At 41.8% G+C, this 13,484-nt stretch overlaps 1 protein-coding gene across 1 annotated transcript in view; it reads right to left on the bottom strand.

The window, feature by feature from the left end:
* Nucleotides 1-2,893: 2,893 nt before the first annotated feature.
* The window catches only part of DCAF12 (DDB1 and CUL4 associated factor 12), a 29,123-nt gene continuing 18,532 nt past the window's right edge, over nucleotides 2,894-13,484 (bottom strand). Inside the window, exons 6-10 of the mRNA XM_041763013.1 lie at nucleotides 10,755-10,948; nucleotides 9,510-9,575; nucleotides 7,762-7,924; nucleotides 5,557-5,735; nucleotides 2,894-5,036 (exon numbers count right to left, since the gene is read on the bottom strand). Coding sequence (XP_041618947.1) covers nucleotides 4,878-5,036; nucleotides 5,557-5,735; nucleotides 7,762-7,924; nucleotides 9,510-9,575; nucleotides 10,755-10,948 — 761 coding nt within the window. The 3' untranslated portion in view covers nucleotides 2,894-4,877. The remainder of the gene's footprint in view (nucleotides 5,037-5,556; nucleotides 5,736-7,761; nucleotides 7,925-9,509; nucleotides 9,576-10,754; nucleotides 10,949-13,484) is intronic.

The following is a 13,484-nucleotide window of genomic DNA, read 5'->3' as shown; positions in this document are numbered from 1 at the left end:
GAATAGTTGTGGATATTAGGACCCAGGAAATCATCTAATATTTAATCTGAACTTCTAATCGTAGAAGATGAAAAAAACAATCTAAAGAGGGATAAAGACTTGTTCAAAGTCATGGCCACAAGCAGTTGCAGTGGAACTAGAAAAGAACCCATACCCTCTCCTTTTGGTCCCCACTTACTCTGAGTTGTTGCTCATCACCTGGGAATGACCTGTATCCCCCTTCCGGGAATAGGAATACCAGCAGTATCTCTAATCAGTGATAGAATACTACTCTACCCCAGGGGGAAAACAGATCTAATGATGGAAAAGTTAGCATGGTGGTTGGGGCAATAATTTTGTGTTTTTAGCAAAAGAACCTAAAGGAGCAGCGTGTGTGGTGGTAGTGAAGATGAAGGATGTTCCTTATATAAGCAGTACATTATTAGCACACCTCGGGTCATGGTACCCAACCAGCACAGAATTATCTGCAATAAGCAAATGGCCTTGGCCCTGGAGCCTCATTATTATTTCCAGTCCTCTGTTCAGGCTGCCAGCAGTTAAGAAAAAAAGTAGCTACAAGTTGAGGTAAGTTTATTTTCTTTAAACAGAAGTTGATCATTTGTTTTCTTCCTGTCCATAGAACTAGGGATGTTAATTACAGCTCTGAATGGTGCTTAACAAGAAATACAGTAAACATGTGACTCTGAACTCAGTTAATGAGTATTATTATCCTTTAAAAAATTCTGACTTCAGCAATTACACACTAATCAAGAGAAGTGTTCAGAGGCTCAACCCAGCAGGAATTTGAGAGGACAGCTCACAGTCCTGTCTTGGGGAGCTGAATCATAAAAGAGCTTACAACCCCATCTTGAGCGGCTCAGTTCACACCTCTCTCTAGTGGTAGCATAGAAACAAACTTCTCACATTTGTTTCTCTGGATTATAGCTTGGAGGAGCTGAAGAGCAGAAGAACCAAGCTAAGGAATCCAAACTTTGTCTTCATTGGTGGTTCTAGACTTAGCCTATGTTTCTACCCTTCCAAAACTTTAAGCTGTCTCAGCACATAAGCATGAAATGAGATGTGGCTAACAACAAGTAAATTGAATGATTCCTTCCCAACTGCCATCCATTGTTCACTCTCAGACATCAGCCAATTTAAAGAAGGAAACACTTGGGTCATGGGCTGACTCTTACAATTGACCCCAATGGTAAGCAAGGGTCTTGACACACCCTGACTTGTTATTTTCTGGGTGCCAACTACATCAGAGAAGCCTAAATTGGGAGTCTTTATTAGATACACTGAAGGCCATGGGACACCTGGGTGGCTCAGTGATTGAGTGTCTGCCTTTGGGTTCTGGGATCGAGTCCCCCATCATGCTCCCCTTGAGGAGCCTGCTTCTCCCTCTGCCTATGTCTCTCTCTCTCTCTCTGTGTCTCATAAATAAAATCTTTTAAAACAAACAAACAGGGGATCCCTGGGTGGCTCAGTGGTTTGGTGCCTGCCTTTGGCCCAGGGCATGATCCTGGAGTCCCGGGATCAAGCTCAGCATCGGGCTCCTTGCATGGAGCCTGGTTCTCCCTCTTCCTTTGTCTCTGCCTCTCTCTCTCTCTCTCTCTCTGTCTCTCACGAATAAATAAATAATCTTAAAAAAAAAAATAAAACAAACGCTGAAAGCCAGATTAATACTAATCAACTCTTGGAGTGGCAAGGGCAAGGAACCCAGAGGATAAATTAGTTTCCAAAGCCTTCTGCAAAATAACCCAAAATATGATGGGAGGAGCCAGTAGACCATTTGGGATGACGAATGTGGCCTGAGGGAGAACAAGGAAATTCTTTCATGGCCTGGGAATAGGGACTGCTGGCAGGAAAGGGAGGGACCCTATAAAGTCCACAAAGCTTTTCTGTGAGATACATACTTTGCTGCAAAGTCTGGCTGGAAAACAGGAGCAGGGCCAAGATTCCATGGAGGCCAGCGGCCTAGGCCAGGTCCCCCCCATATCCCGTCACCTTCCTCTGAGCATGTTTTATGAACACGAGTCCTATAGTAACCAAATCTTGAGGTTGGGAAGTAAAGAAGCATGTCTTTGTTTAAATTTGCATTTCCCAGAAAGAATTTGACCATGGTGCATTTTGCAAACACCCATCAGATTGGGTATTCTAAAAACCTCATTTTGGTAAAGGCTCTTCTCTTAGGAAGCCCTCTCAATTACTTCAACCAACTCACTTTCCCCTTCCTGTTTTGTGGCCTCTGACCATACAGGTAAGTTACCTCTATCAATCATTCTCAACTAGTCAGTTTCTAAGGCAGGTGCAAAGGGCAGCTGTATCTCACTTGCCTAAAAAGGAACAAGTACCATGTGACAGAGGAATATAGTGGCTTGCCTGGCTCTGTGGCCCAGCGCTCATAGGCCTCCCAGAATTGGCTATGAGGAAGGTGGTATGATTCAGCAGTCTTCCTGTCTCTCAGCTATGGCCTCAAACAAGCCCTGGAAAGAGCATCGCTCCCTATGGTCATGGTTTCCTTCACAAATATATGTATTTAACTATTTTATGGGGCACCTGGGTGACTCAGGTCACGATCCCAGTGTCCTGGGATGGAGCCCCACCTCGGCTCCCTGCTTGATGGGGAGCCTGCTTCTCCCTCTCCCTCTGACACTCCCCAGGTTTGTACTCTTGCTCTCAAAATCCTTTTAAATTTTTTATTTATTTGAGAGAGCGAGAGAGCATGAGCAGAGAAGGAGCAAGCAGGTCTTAAGAGTTTGTATGTTTGCACCTGATCAGTCTCTAATTTTCAGGGAACTCTTGTGTTCCTCTTCTGCTCCAAGAATCCTAGCCGCCCCAAGGTAACCTTCCAACCAGTCATTTGGGGCCCTTTTCCTGCTGCTTCTTGGCTATACATACTCAGTCAAACCACTTTGCAACTGGAATAATATTTATTTTTTTTACTTGGCAAAAAGTCAAGTGCTACATTTTTAAAAACAAAATTTCAAACAATCAAACATATTACCCATCACAGAAGAGGGTCTGGCAACAGTACAAAACATCCTACTTAAGATCTTTTTTTTAAATATACAAGTTGGTTTAAAATGATAGAAGTTCTGTGAGAACTAAGAAATCTACAGCCTGTAGTTTAATAATAGAAAAAAAATTAAGACAATTAAAAGATCTAAGTATCCAGCATTTTACTTAATTCCCTGTTTATAGCACCTATTTATCTAGGTTAGAAGATGAGAATTCTAGAACCTGTGGTGTGCACCTGATGTATCACCAAGATAGGGTAGACTTGCTGTCTCCCTTCCCCAGCAGCCCCCATTACCAAGGAGAAGGCACTCTTTTTTTCAATCTCCCCATTGAGACCCAGAGCAGAGGGGGATAACTGGGAGAGCAAATTAGAAACTAGAGTGCAGGAATAAATAAGACTTTTCCTTTCCCCAGGATGGACTGTTGACAGAAGAAGAGTATGTGCTTAGAATGGAGGAGGAATTTGTGGGTGGGAACAGCTGCTATCTGCAACATGATGCGTAAAAAGCAAGGAATAACTGGACATCATGGTCAGTTGCCTGCAAGTTTCAAAACTTCAGACTAAACACAGTTCAAGGGAGGAACAAATTACTAGTCACATCGATGCTTTTACATGCACAACGTTGCTGGCTATAGGCCACCCACCACCATCCCAGGGCTGAGCCAACAGAGTGGGAGAGGTGGCTTCAACTCCAGCCCCACTGTAATAAAAAAAATGAACATTCCACACATGAAGCACTCACTACACACAGATAAACTCTCGGCTTACCCCCACCCTCCTTGGCTGAACCCAATTTAGAAAAGAAAAGCAAAACCCATTGGGGAGATTAGAAGAAAGGCAAAGGAGAAGTTTCTCTCCAAAACCAAGGGGACTGAGTATGTGCATCTTACTTAGCAAACTTAAGGCCCCCTGCTCCAGGCCCCTGAGATACCAGATCAGGTCTTGTTTGAGGGAAGGTAAAGCAAGGCTGGGATGGGGATTATCTTTACCAAATTCTACCAAGCCTTCTGCAGCCTCCAGAACTGCATCTGGATGGAGACCCTGATGTTTTAGGGGAGTGGCCACTGGCTAAGCAGATGGGAAGTTAAAGTGAAAATGACACACAGAAGTATTCTCACCTGGGAACACAAAGTTGGGAAGTTAGGTAGGGAACGGATCACTCTGGAGTCCTGGTGTGAGTGTCACCAGGAAGCCTGCAATCTAACTCAAAGGGTTTTCCTGGTGGTGATTGTTTTTTTTCTGTTTTTACTTCCTATTATCAGTGCTGTTAGACTTTAAAAAACAAGTAAAGACTAGTCCCAAAGCTGACTCTGTGAATAAAGTTGTTTGTCTTTTTTTTATAAATATTTTAATTACAAGTAATTCTTACTCCAGGTAATTTCAGTGACACACAGTATTTGCAGGCACACAAGTTCTCTCTTTCTCACACACACAAACACACACACACACAGCCCCCAAACTTTCACAGAAAGTCTGACAGCAACCACATAATTATAAAGGAGCCCTACCTCTCAAGAGTGAAGTAAGGGTGAGAATGACTACGCCAGCCTAAAGAAGTGAGAGGGGAGAGTGTGTGTCACTTAAAGAAAAAATACAAATAAGAATTAACAATGTTTGGTTGAGAAGCCAGAAAGAAAAAAAGACAGTAAAATTCTGATTACCGAAAGCAAAAAAAGGAAAAAAAAAAACCCCCAACAATAAAAAACACTTCAGATATCTGTACAGAGCTTCCTGTCAAGTGCCTAAATCATAGGCAAACTCTCGTGTTCCCACTAAAATGAGGGCCTCACACAATTGGAAGAAAATAGAGAAAAAACAAGAAAACTAAGGATTGAAATTAGTGTAAATCTCTGCATTTTGGGAGAATTAGTTGTCATTAACTCCAGAGTCCAGCATAGTTTCCATGGAGCCCTGAAGGGAGGGGGCCTCCTGCCACAAAGAGTTTCGTTCCGGACGAGTCGTAGCAGTGGGTGTAAACAGCATTGGGGAAGAAATCAATGTCCGAAAAGTAATTCCTCCAGGTTTCATCATGATTCTATGGGAAGAAGAAGAGACTGTTAGTACCTCTAGGCCATGGGGCAGAAAAGGAGGTAGGAAGGGACAGGAATGCCTTCTGGTCTTAAGAGGAGAGAGAGGGTCCTGCATCTAATCTGATGTCAAGAGACTCTGACTGGTACTCATAGGAATTGGAGCCTCATTTTTCCAAATGAACATTAGGGAGGAACTGAGCAGGCTGAAGAACTGCTATACAAACCTAAGGTCTCAGGAAAGCTAGAACCACTCTTTAGTAATTCAATGGCAGCCACAGTGGGAGGGGGAGGAGGTTCCTTCTCCTTCCTGCTCTATTATCACCTACAGTCAACTAGTGTGTCTTACTGAGCCTCAGTTTTCCCATGGATATGTAGACACAGAGCAAAATCAAGGGAAAGTGCCTTTCTCTGCTCTAAGGAGTATGTGAGAAGCTGGTGTTATCAGTGGGGGTGGGAGTAGGTGGGCAGACTGAACATAATTTTTCTTCTCTGTTCAGTAACTGTGTCAGGCAGGGGCTTACTCACCAGCCAGCCTTTGCCAGTGGTTAGTTTCAGATTCTCCCCTGCAAGTCTGGGCTTGGACCCATAACAAGCTGAGAGCCTCTCTTCCAGGAATCTCTGAGCTCGGATGTCATAGAACAGTAGGGAGCCCTGCCCTGTGCCCACAGTGATGATGTGCTCATAAAAGCTCACTGACCGGATCCCTGAGAGAGAGAAAAATAAAGGGCAATGAATAGGGGAAGAGTACACATTGATAGTCTGCTACCTGAATTTCTCTGGCACTGAACTCACATGGCACCTTGATCTACCAGACAGTGCCTTTCCCAGGGATATACGGCACAGATAGCTCATATGAAAGCTTGAGAACCCTGGTCTCACAATGCCCATTCATACACTAAAAGGAACCCTCCCCATAAGCCTTAGTGAAGTGCCAGAAGCCTGACGAGGTCTAAGATGCCTTTGGCCTAAGACCTTAAGTGTGCCCAAACCTCCCTCCCTGGCCCCCTACTCTTGACTCATCGTGGAGGCATCTTTCCTAACTCTAAACTCTCCCTAATTGTATTTCCAACTTGTACTGAAATGGTAACCTGCATTATTTACAAATCATTATATTAATAAGGAATTTTTCCTATCTGACCTAAAACTACTACCACAGCACTGCAAGAGGCCTTTTATCTGGTATTGCATCTGTGGATAAGTAAGGGCATGGAATACAAGATGTCTCTTGGCATATAAGAGGTGCTCGTGCTCAGTAATACCTGTGGAATCAGTATTTCCTTATTAGGCATGATAGCTACTCCTGTAATAGTAACCAAAATCTCTTTAAGCCTTTTTTTTTTTTTTTTTTAAAGATTTTATATTTAGAGGCATGCCTCGATAGCTCAGTCAGTTAAGTGTTGGATTCTTGATCTTAGCTCAGGTCCTGAGCTCAGGGTTCTAAGTTCAGGTCCTGCGTTGGGCTCCACACACAAATACATATTTTTTAATTTAATTTTTAATTTTTTAAGATTTCTTTTTTTTTTTTAATTTTTAAAGTAATCTCTCTATCTAATGTGGAGCTCAAAAATCTCAAGACAAGAATCACATGCTACACTGACTGAGCCAGCCAGGTGCCCCTCTTAAAGCTTTTCATTGCAGACATTATTCCAGCCAAGCCTATTTATTCTTCCCCTTACAACTCTCACTGAACACATTATTCTTTCTGCTCTGAAACATGAGTGTCTTCACTATAATCGAAAACAAACCCCCAAAACAAAAGTCACTTTTGTGTTATTTGCATGAAAATAAACACTACTTGAGAGAGGCTAAATTGTAATCCATATTGTGCCTTTTAGACTCCAAGATAATGTACCCACATTTTTGCACAAGAAGGGGAACAGAGAGATGAAGAAAATACACTGTTAATCTGAATGATCTCAGTTCTAGTGCATGGCTGTTCTTCCACCAATCTGTGTGATTTGAGCATGTTACTTAACTGCTCTGGGTTTCAGTCTCCTCATCTATAAAATAGGATTAACACTAACCTTACCTTTTCCTACCTGCTTCCTATGGGGTTCTGGGTAAGATGAAATAAGATGGCAGATAAAGGTACTTTGAAATCTTATAGTACAAACATAAGTCTTTTTATTCCTTGATAATGAAAGAGTGCTCTTGGAGAAAATATATTATAAAAGATGGGAGGTTGAAGCTGAATTCACCCAGTGGTCAGAACAGTATTTTCTTTAGCTTTATACTGAGGTATAATTGACAAACAATATACTGTACATATTTAAAGTATACAATTTTAAATTTTAACATATATATAAACCCATGACACTACACTACAACCAAAGTAACGAATATACCCATCATTCTCAAGTTTCCTCATGCTCTTGGTAAACTCCTCATTGCACATCATCCTTTAGCATAAAATAAATTTTATAGTTCAGACAGGGCACCAGTAAAAAACTACCACAGGGAAGTCAAGATCTGTGAAAAGAATATGAAAACCATCAAAATCCTGACTATTGGGTTTCCACTAACAGTTTCTGCGGCCACAAATTTGCCTGTGGTGCTTGAAGCTCTGTTGCCATTTGCAGATTTTTAATTAACCTCCCTTCTTATGTCACTAAACACCTTCACCAAGTTCCATAAATATCACTACACTTGTTTTGAAACCAACATAGAAACTGAAAATCAAAGCCCACTTGCAATGCAGCTATAAGCCTCAGGGGCATATGGGACTCTTACCACTGCCTCGCTCCCTGGAGCAAACAGATTTGACATTGTATGATGGCTGCCGTGGATCCAGGAAGGAGACATGAGCTTGGGAGCCCACTGCATATACTGACCATTCACTACCATAGGCCAGGCACACATTCTCACGGCAATATGGTAGTTTGGTGGACAGGAGCTGAAACAGAGAAAGGAGTGATGCACCCATAGCACTACCAGAGCGCATAACATAGGGCAAGGTTCTTAGATGCCCAATTCTGTGGGCTTCCTTCATACACAAGCCACACAAAGTCAGAGACAAAAAGACAAGCCCTGATTAAGGAAATAAAGCCCTGTTCTACTACTAAGTGAATAAGAAAAGAGAGGGTGATTATAGTAAGTAATAAGATCTCAATACTGAAGAGGACGGATTAGGAAAAAAGATTAAACTGAAATTAAATAATCAGAAACAGAAAGGCCTACATCGGCAGGTTATTTCCAAGGATAATCTCAGGGCAGAAAGCTAAGGTCACACTCTTGTTCTCTGCCATGACCCTCTCTGCTACCACCCTCCTCACTGATTTTCTGGCTATTCTCAGCCTAGCTCCCCAGTTGTACAGGAATTGTACACTACAAAAAAACACACCCATGAAACTGGCTCAACCTCAGCTAATATCACTCAGCCTTAATCCTGGATCCTTGTCATTCAGCCAATCTTCAGTGAATGCCTACCGCATGTAAGGCAGGCATGAAGCAAGGTCAGTGGAGCTCAAAGGCTGCTATGACATGAATGAGTCATAATTCCTGGAACTCTGCTTCCTCTTGGGAAAGAGTCTATCACAGAAGTAATAAGCAGTAAAAGCTTCTGGGACAAAAAGAGGAACCCAGAGGTAGGTTTGACTTTATGCAAAAATTGCTTGTAAGGATTGTAAATATTCTCATTACCTATTATTTCAGAGACTGTTTATCTTAGTTTGATTTTTAGTTGCCAGTCATTTCTTTTCTTTACTTTTTTTTTTTGATTTGCCAGTCATTTCTAACCTTTAGGTTCTCCTGCCCTTACAATATGCCAAACGGTCAATAATCCATAAGCAAATACTATTTATCTATCTAATCTATCTAATTAATTAATTAATTGATTTGACAGAGAGCAAGAACAAGCAGAGGGAGTGGCAAACAGAGGGAGAGGAGAAGCAGGCTCCCCAAGGAGTAGGGAGGCCAATGAGGGACTCAATCCCAGGACTCTGAGATCATGACTTAAGCCAAAGGCAAACGCTTAACCAACTGAGCCACCCAGGCATCTCCATAAGCAGATACTTAAAAGCCTTGACTAGAGGACTGCTAGTTAAAGGAGTCTCTCAGTAAGTCCTTTGCAATGTGAAAAAATGTCCCCCTCCGATCTCTTGAAAAGTCTTGAGAGGCATGTCAGACTCAGGGTTCCATGCACTGTGCAGTAACATGCCCAGTGGAAACCAGTGGTTTATTATTTATTTTTATTTATTTTAAAGACTTTATTTACTTATTATTATTTATTCATGAGAGACACAGAGAGGTAGAGACATAGGCAGAGGGAAAAGCAGGTTCCCTGAGGGAAGCCTGATACAGGACCTGATCCTAGGACCCTGGATCATGACCTGAGCTGACCACAGATGCTCAACCACTGAGCCACCCAGGTGCCCTGAAACTGGTGTTTTAGACAAGAATGAAAAGGCTCAGGAAGAATGAAAGTATTTTAACCAAAAGGTGAATTTTTAGGTAAAATCACTGAGTCATGTTCATCACACCTTAGACAGTGTATTTTCAGCCTTCCAGAGGTGGAAATAACCATCCAGAGATACTGCTCCCAGTTCCTACAAGAGCAATGAAAAACAGGTTATATTTCAATAGCTAGCAACTAATATACGGTAATAAGCAGGGGAAGACCTTGAAGGTTGGGGTCCTCCCATTCTTCATTCTTAACCCATGATTCCAGGAGGGGAGCCAGGGATTGTCAGCCCATCATCTTACTCTAAAATGTAGCTGGACAGCTAATTATTATTAAACCATTATTATTTTTTAAAAAGCTTTATTTATTTATTCATGAGAGAGAGAGAGGCAGAGACACAGGCAGAGGGAGAAGCAGATTCCCTGCAGGGAACCAGACATGGGACTCGATCTTGGGACCCCACAATCTAGGGACCCCAGGATCACATCCCAGGCCAAAGGCAGGTGCTAAACCGCTGAGCCACCCAGGGATCCCCTTATTAAACCATATTAAATCAAGGTTGCTTCTTGGGAGAACTCAAGCAGGAAGCCAGGTTCTAGCAGTAATGTAAACACCCATGGTTCAAAAAGCTCTTACTATGCAATCATTCCCATGACATCCCATTGGATAGTTACAGTAGAGCACACGTATGAAGGACAGTTTCATAAATCGCAGTTTGAGAGTTCTATGAGTGGAGGATCTAAATCTATCTCTAAGGAATAATTGTGGCCATGAGATAGGAGACTAAGGCAACTACCCTCTAAATCGTGGCATGATTCAGATTTTGGGAGCTTTTTTCTTCTTTGGGGTCTGAGTCTCCATCCCAATATTCTACTTAATACCCCTAGTTTCAGATATGACCCAATGATTAGGTTAAGATCTGCTGGCAGTGTTGAGAAGAGGCAGTGAAGAATAAAAAGAAACAATACCAAAGCGAAAGAGCAATCATTTTTGGAGGGATTTATGAAAATCACACCCAAAATAGAGCACCAGCAAAGGCATGTGCAAATGAGAGATAGTAAAAAACAGGTGGCTCTGAGGTAACTCTGAGAGGCTGACCCACAAATACAGACCCTCCAGAGAAATACTGCACAACTCAATGCAAGGGCTGGGTTTCACAATCTCAGTTATAATTTCTTACCAGCAACCCTCAGCCTTCAATCTTCCATGGGCTCAGAACTAAACTATGTAGCAAGAACTGACTTGGGAAGAGAAGCAAAGTGCCAAGATATAAGCCAAGAAGTTGAAGCAAGAGAAACAGCCTTCCTCTTTGGTGACCTCATACCTTGTTCTTGTTGTTGAAGGCCAAAGCCCGGACCTTGCAGTTGTCAGGGTTTGTGTCCTCCTTGGGAATGTCCTTTAAGGCCTTGTGAGTGATGTGAGCATACACAGGGACCCGTGATACATTGTGACTTGCATCACTTTTGGTCAACACATCGTCTGTCACCTCCCAGAGTCCCATAGAGCCATCCCGTGAGCCTACAGGGCAAGGAGAGACCACAGATGTCAGACATACCCAACTCTCCATGGGACAGTCCTACAGAAACCAAGATGTACTTTCTTAGTCTAGCTCTTTGTGCACTATCCTCATATGTGCTGAACCTGGTCAGGTGCCCCACTACAAAAAGAACAATATATATTAATAGCTACGTCAAGAGGATGATTCAACTAAAATGTAGGAGTTAAATGTAACGTTTAATCTTTGGTGAGATTTTTTTAATGTAAATTTTAAGATTTTATTTATTCATGAGAGACACAGAGAGAGAGAAAGAGAGAGAGAGAGAGAGAGAGGCAGAGACACAGGCAGAGGGAGAAGCAGGCTCCATGCAGGGAGCACGATGTGGTACTCAATCAAGGAACTCTGGCATCACACCCTAAGCCAAAGGCAGACACTCAACTGCTGAGCCACCCAGGCGTCCCGGTGATATTTTTTTTAAAAGAGAGCATTATATAGTTTGAGAATGCTAAGTAATTTTCCAAGTCAAATGCTTAGATCACTTGGGCATGCATGTACAGGTGATGTCTGCTGGGCAGTAGCGTTGGGGAACCTCTACCTTAAATCAGTGGTACTTAATCTTTTTTGACTCTTACATGCCTCTAAGAGACCTAGGAATGTTAAAGACTCCTTTATCTAGAAAAATACACAAAACACCACATTGTACAATTTCAAGGAGGTTCATGAACCTCTTGAAGGCTTTCCATGGACCCAGAGGGACCATAATTCCCATGTTTGGGGCACCTGGCTGGCTCAGTTGGTACAGCATGCCACTCTTGATCTCAGGGTCATGAGTTCAAGCCCCATGTTGGGCTCCAGGCTGGGCACGGAGCCTACTTAAAAATAAACATAATAATTTTTAAAAAATTGAAAAAATCCTTTCTAGTAAAGTTATTTGACAACTCTCCTTTAGACTAAAAGGTACCCTTTCCACATTGCAAATCTCCTGAGTGCTTCATAATAAAAATTATCTAACTTGAGAGAAATATCATCTAATTTGTTGGCTTCATAAGGCTTATGGGCAAAGATTCAAAGCAGAGGTTTTATTACATGTGAAATCTAAAAAAGGCCAGAGAGAAGGACACATCTGGAGACAGAACTATGCATGGTTTATTATGCAAATTAAAAAAATAAAACTATACAAGTTTTATTGTGAAAAATTCAAGCACACTGAAATATTTATTTTATTAGTATTTTTTTTAAATACTGAGTTTTATAATGAACTGTTTAATTACAAGTATAGTCTACCATCAACATTTTATTATACCTGGTATATTTATCTATATATTCATCCCTTTGTATGATCCCATTTTAACCAAATAAAAAGATATGCACTGAATAATGACTGTTAAGATATATTTTAAAATATTAACAGTAGTTGTCCCTGGATAGAGAGATTGATAATTCTTACTGCCTTTTTAATCCATATTAAAAAATTTCTTATGATAAACTCATATTTCTTTAATAAGGAAAAAATTATTTAAAGAACGAGTTTGGCAGCATCATGAGGACTCGATTGGAGAAGGGGTGCCTAGGTGGCTCAGTCAGTTAAGCATCTGTCTTTGGTGCAGGTTCTCAATCCCAGGATTCTGGGATTGAGCCCTGCATTGGGTTCCCTGCTTAGTGGGAAGCATGCTTTTCCCCCTCCCTCTGCCTGCCACTCCCACTGTTTGTGCTCTATCTCCGTGTCAAATAAATAAAATCTTAAAGAACAAAAAAGACTGGATTGGAGAAGACAAGAACAGAAGCAGAGAAAAATACGGAAGGATATTAGGGGTTATTCAAGATATAGATGATAAGTACACCAGCAGAGTAGAAAAGAAATTGTAGGGCATCCCTGGGTGGCTCAGCAGTTTAGCGCGCCTGCCTTCAGCCCAGGGCATGATCCTAGAGTCCCAGGATTGAGTCCCACATCAGGCTCCCTGCATGGAGCCTGTTTCTCCCTCTGCCTGTGTCTGCCTCTCTGTGTGTCTCATGAATAAATAAATCTTTAAGAAAAAAAAGAAAGAAAGAAATTGTATCTAAGATGGTTGTTTTGTTTTAATTACTAAAGTATAGGTAACATACAATGTTTATAAGAGATATTTTAGAAAACAGTATCAACATGGCTTGGTAATCTAAGGAGATAAGATCCTAAGAGGAGTCTTAGTTTTCTGACCATGCACCTGTGTGGAAGGTAGAAGCATTCAGAAATATATGCCAATGGGGCAGAGGGTCTTGGAAGAAAAGTGATGAGTATGAATATACTGAGTCTGAGGTAGAATATTCAGGGGTTGGTACTCATCATTAAGTATAACATTAACATCGGTTAACAAGTATTGAGCATTTTCTTTTTTTTAGGGGGAGGAGGGGCAGAGAGAAAATCATAAGCAGGCTCCACGCTCAGCACAGGGCCCAACATGAGGCTCAATCTCACAACCCCGAGATCATGACCCGAGACAAAATCAAGAGCTGGACATTTGGGCACCTATGTGGTTCAGTGGTTGAACATCTGCCTTTGGCTCAGGTCATGATGCTGGG

Source organism: Vulpes lagopus, chromosome 7 (assembly GCF_018345385.1).
Source record: "Vulpes lagopus strain Blue_001 chromosome 7, ASM1834538v1, whole genome shotgun sequence".
In the NCBI taxonomy this organism is placed as follows: domain Eukaryota; kingdom Metazoa; phylum Chordata; class Mammalia; order Carnivora; family Canidae; genus Vulpes; species Vulpes lagopus.
Note: the sequence above shows the minus strand (reverse complement) of the source record. Positions and strands in the feature narration are given on the sequence as shown.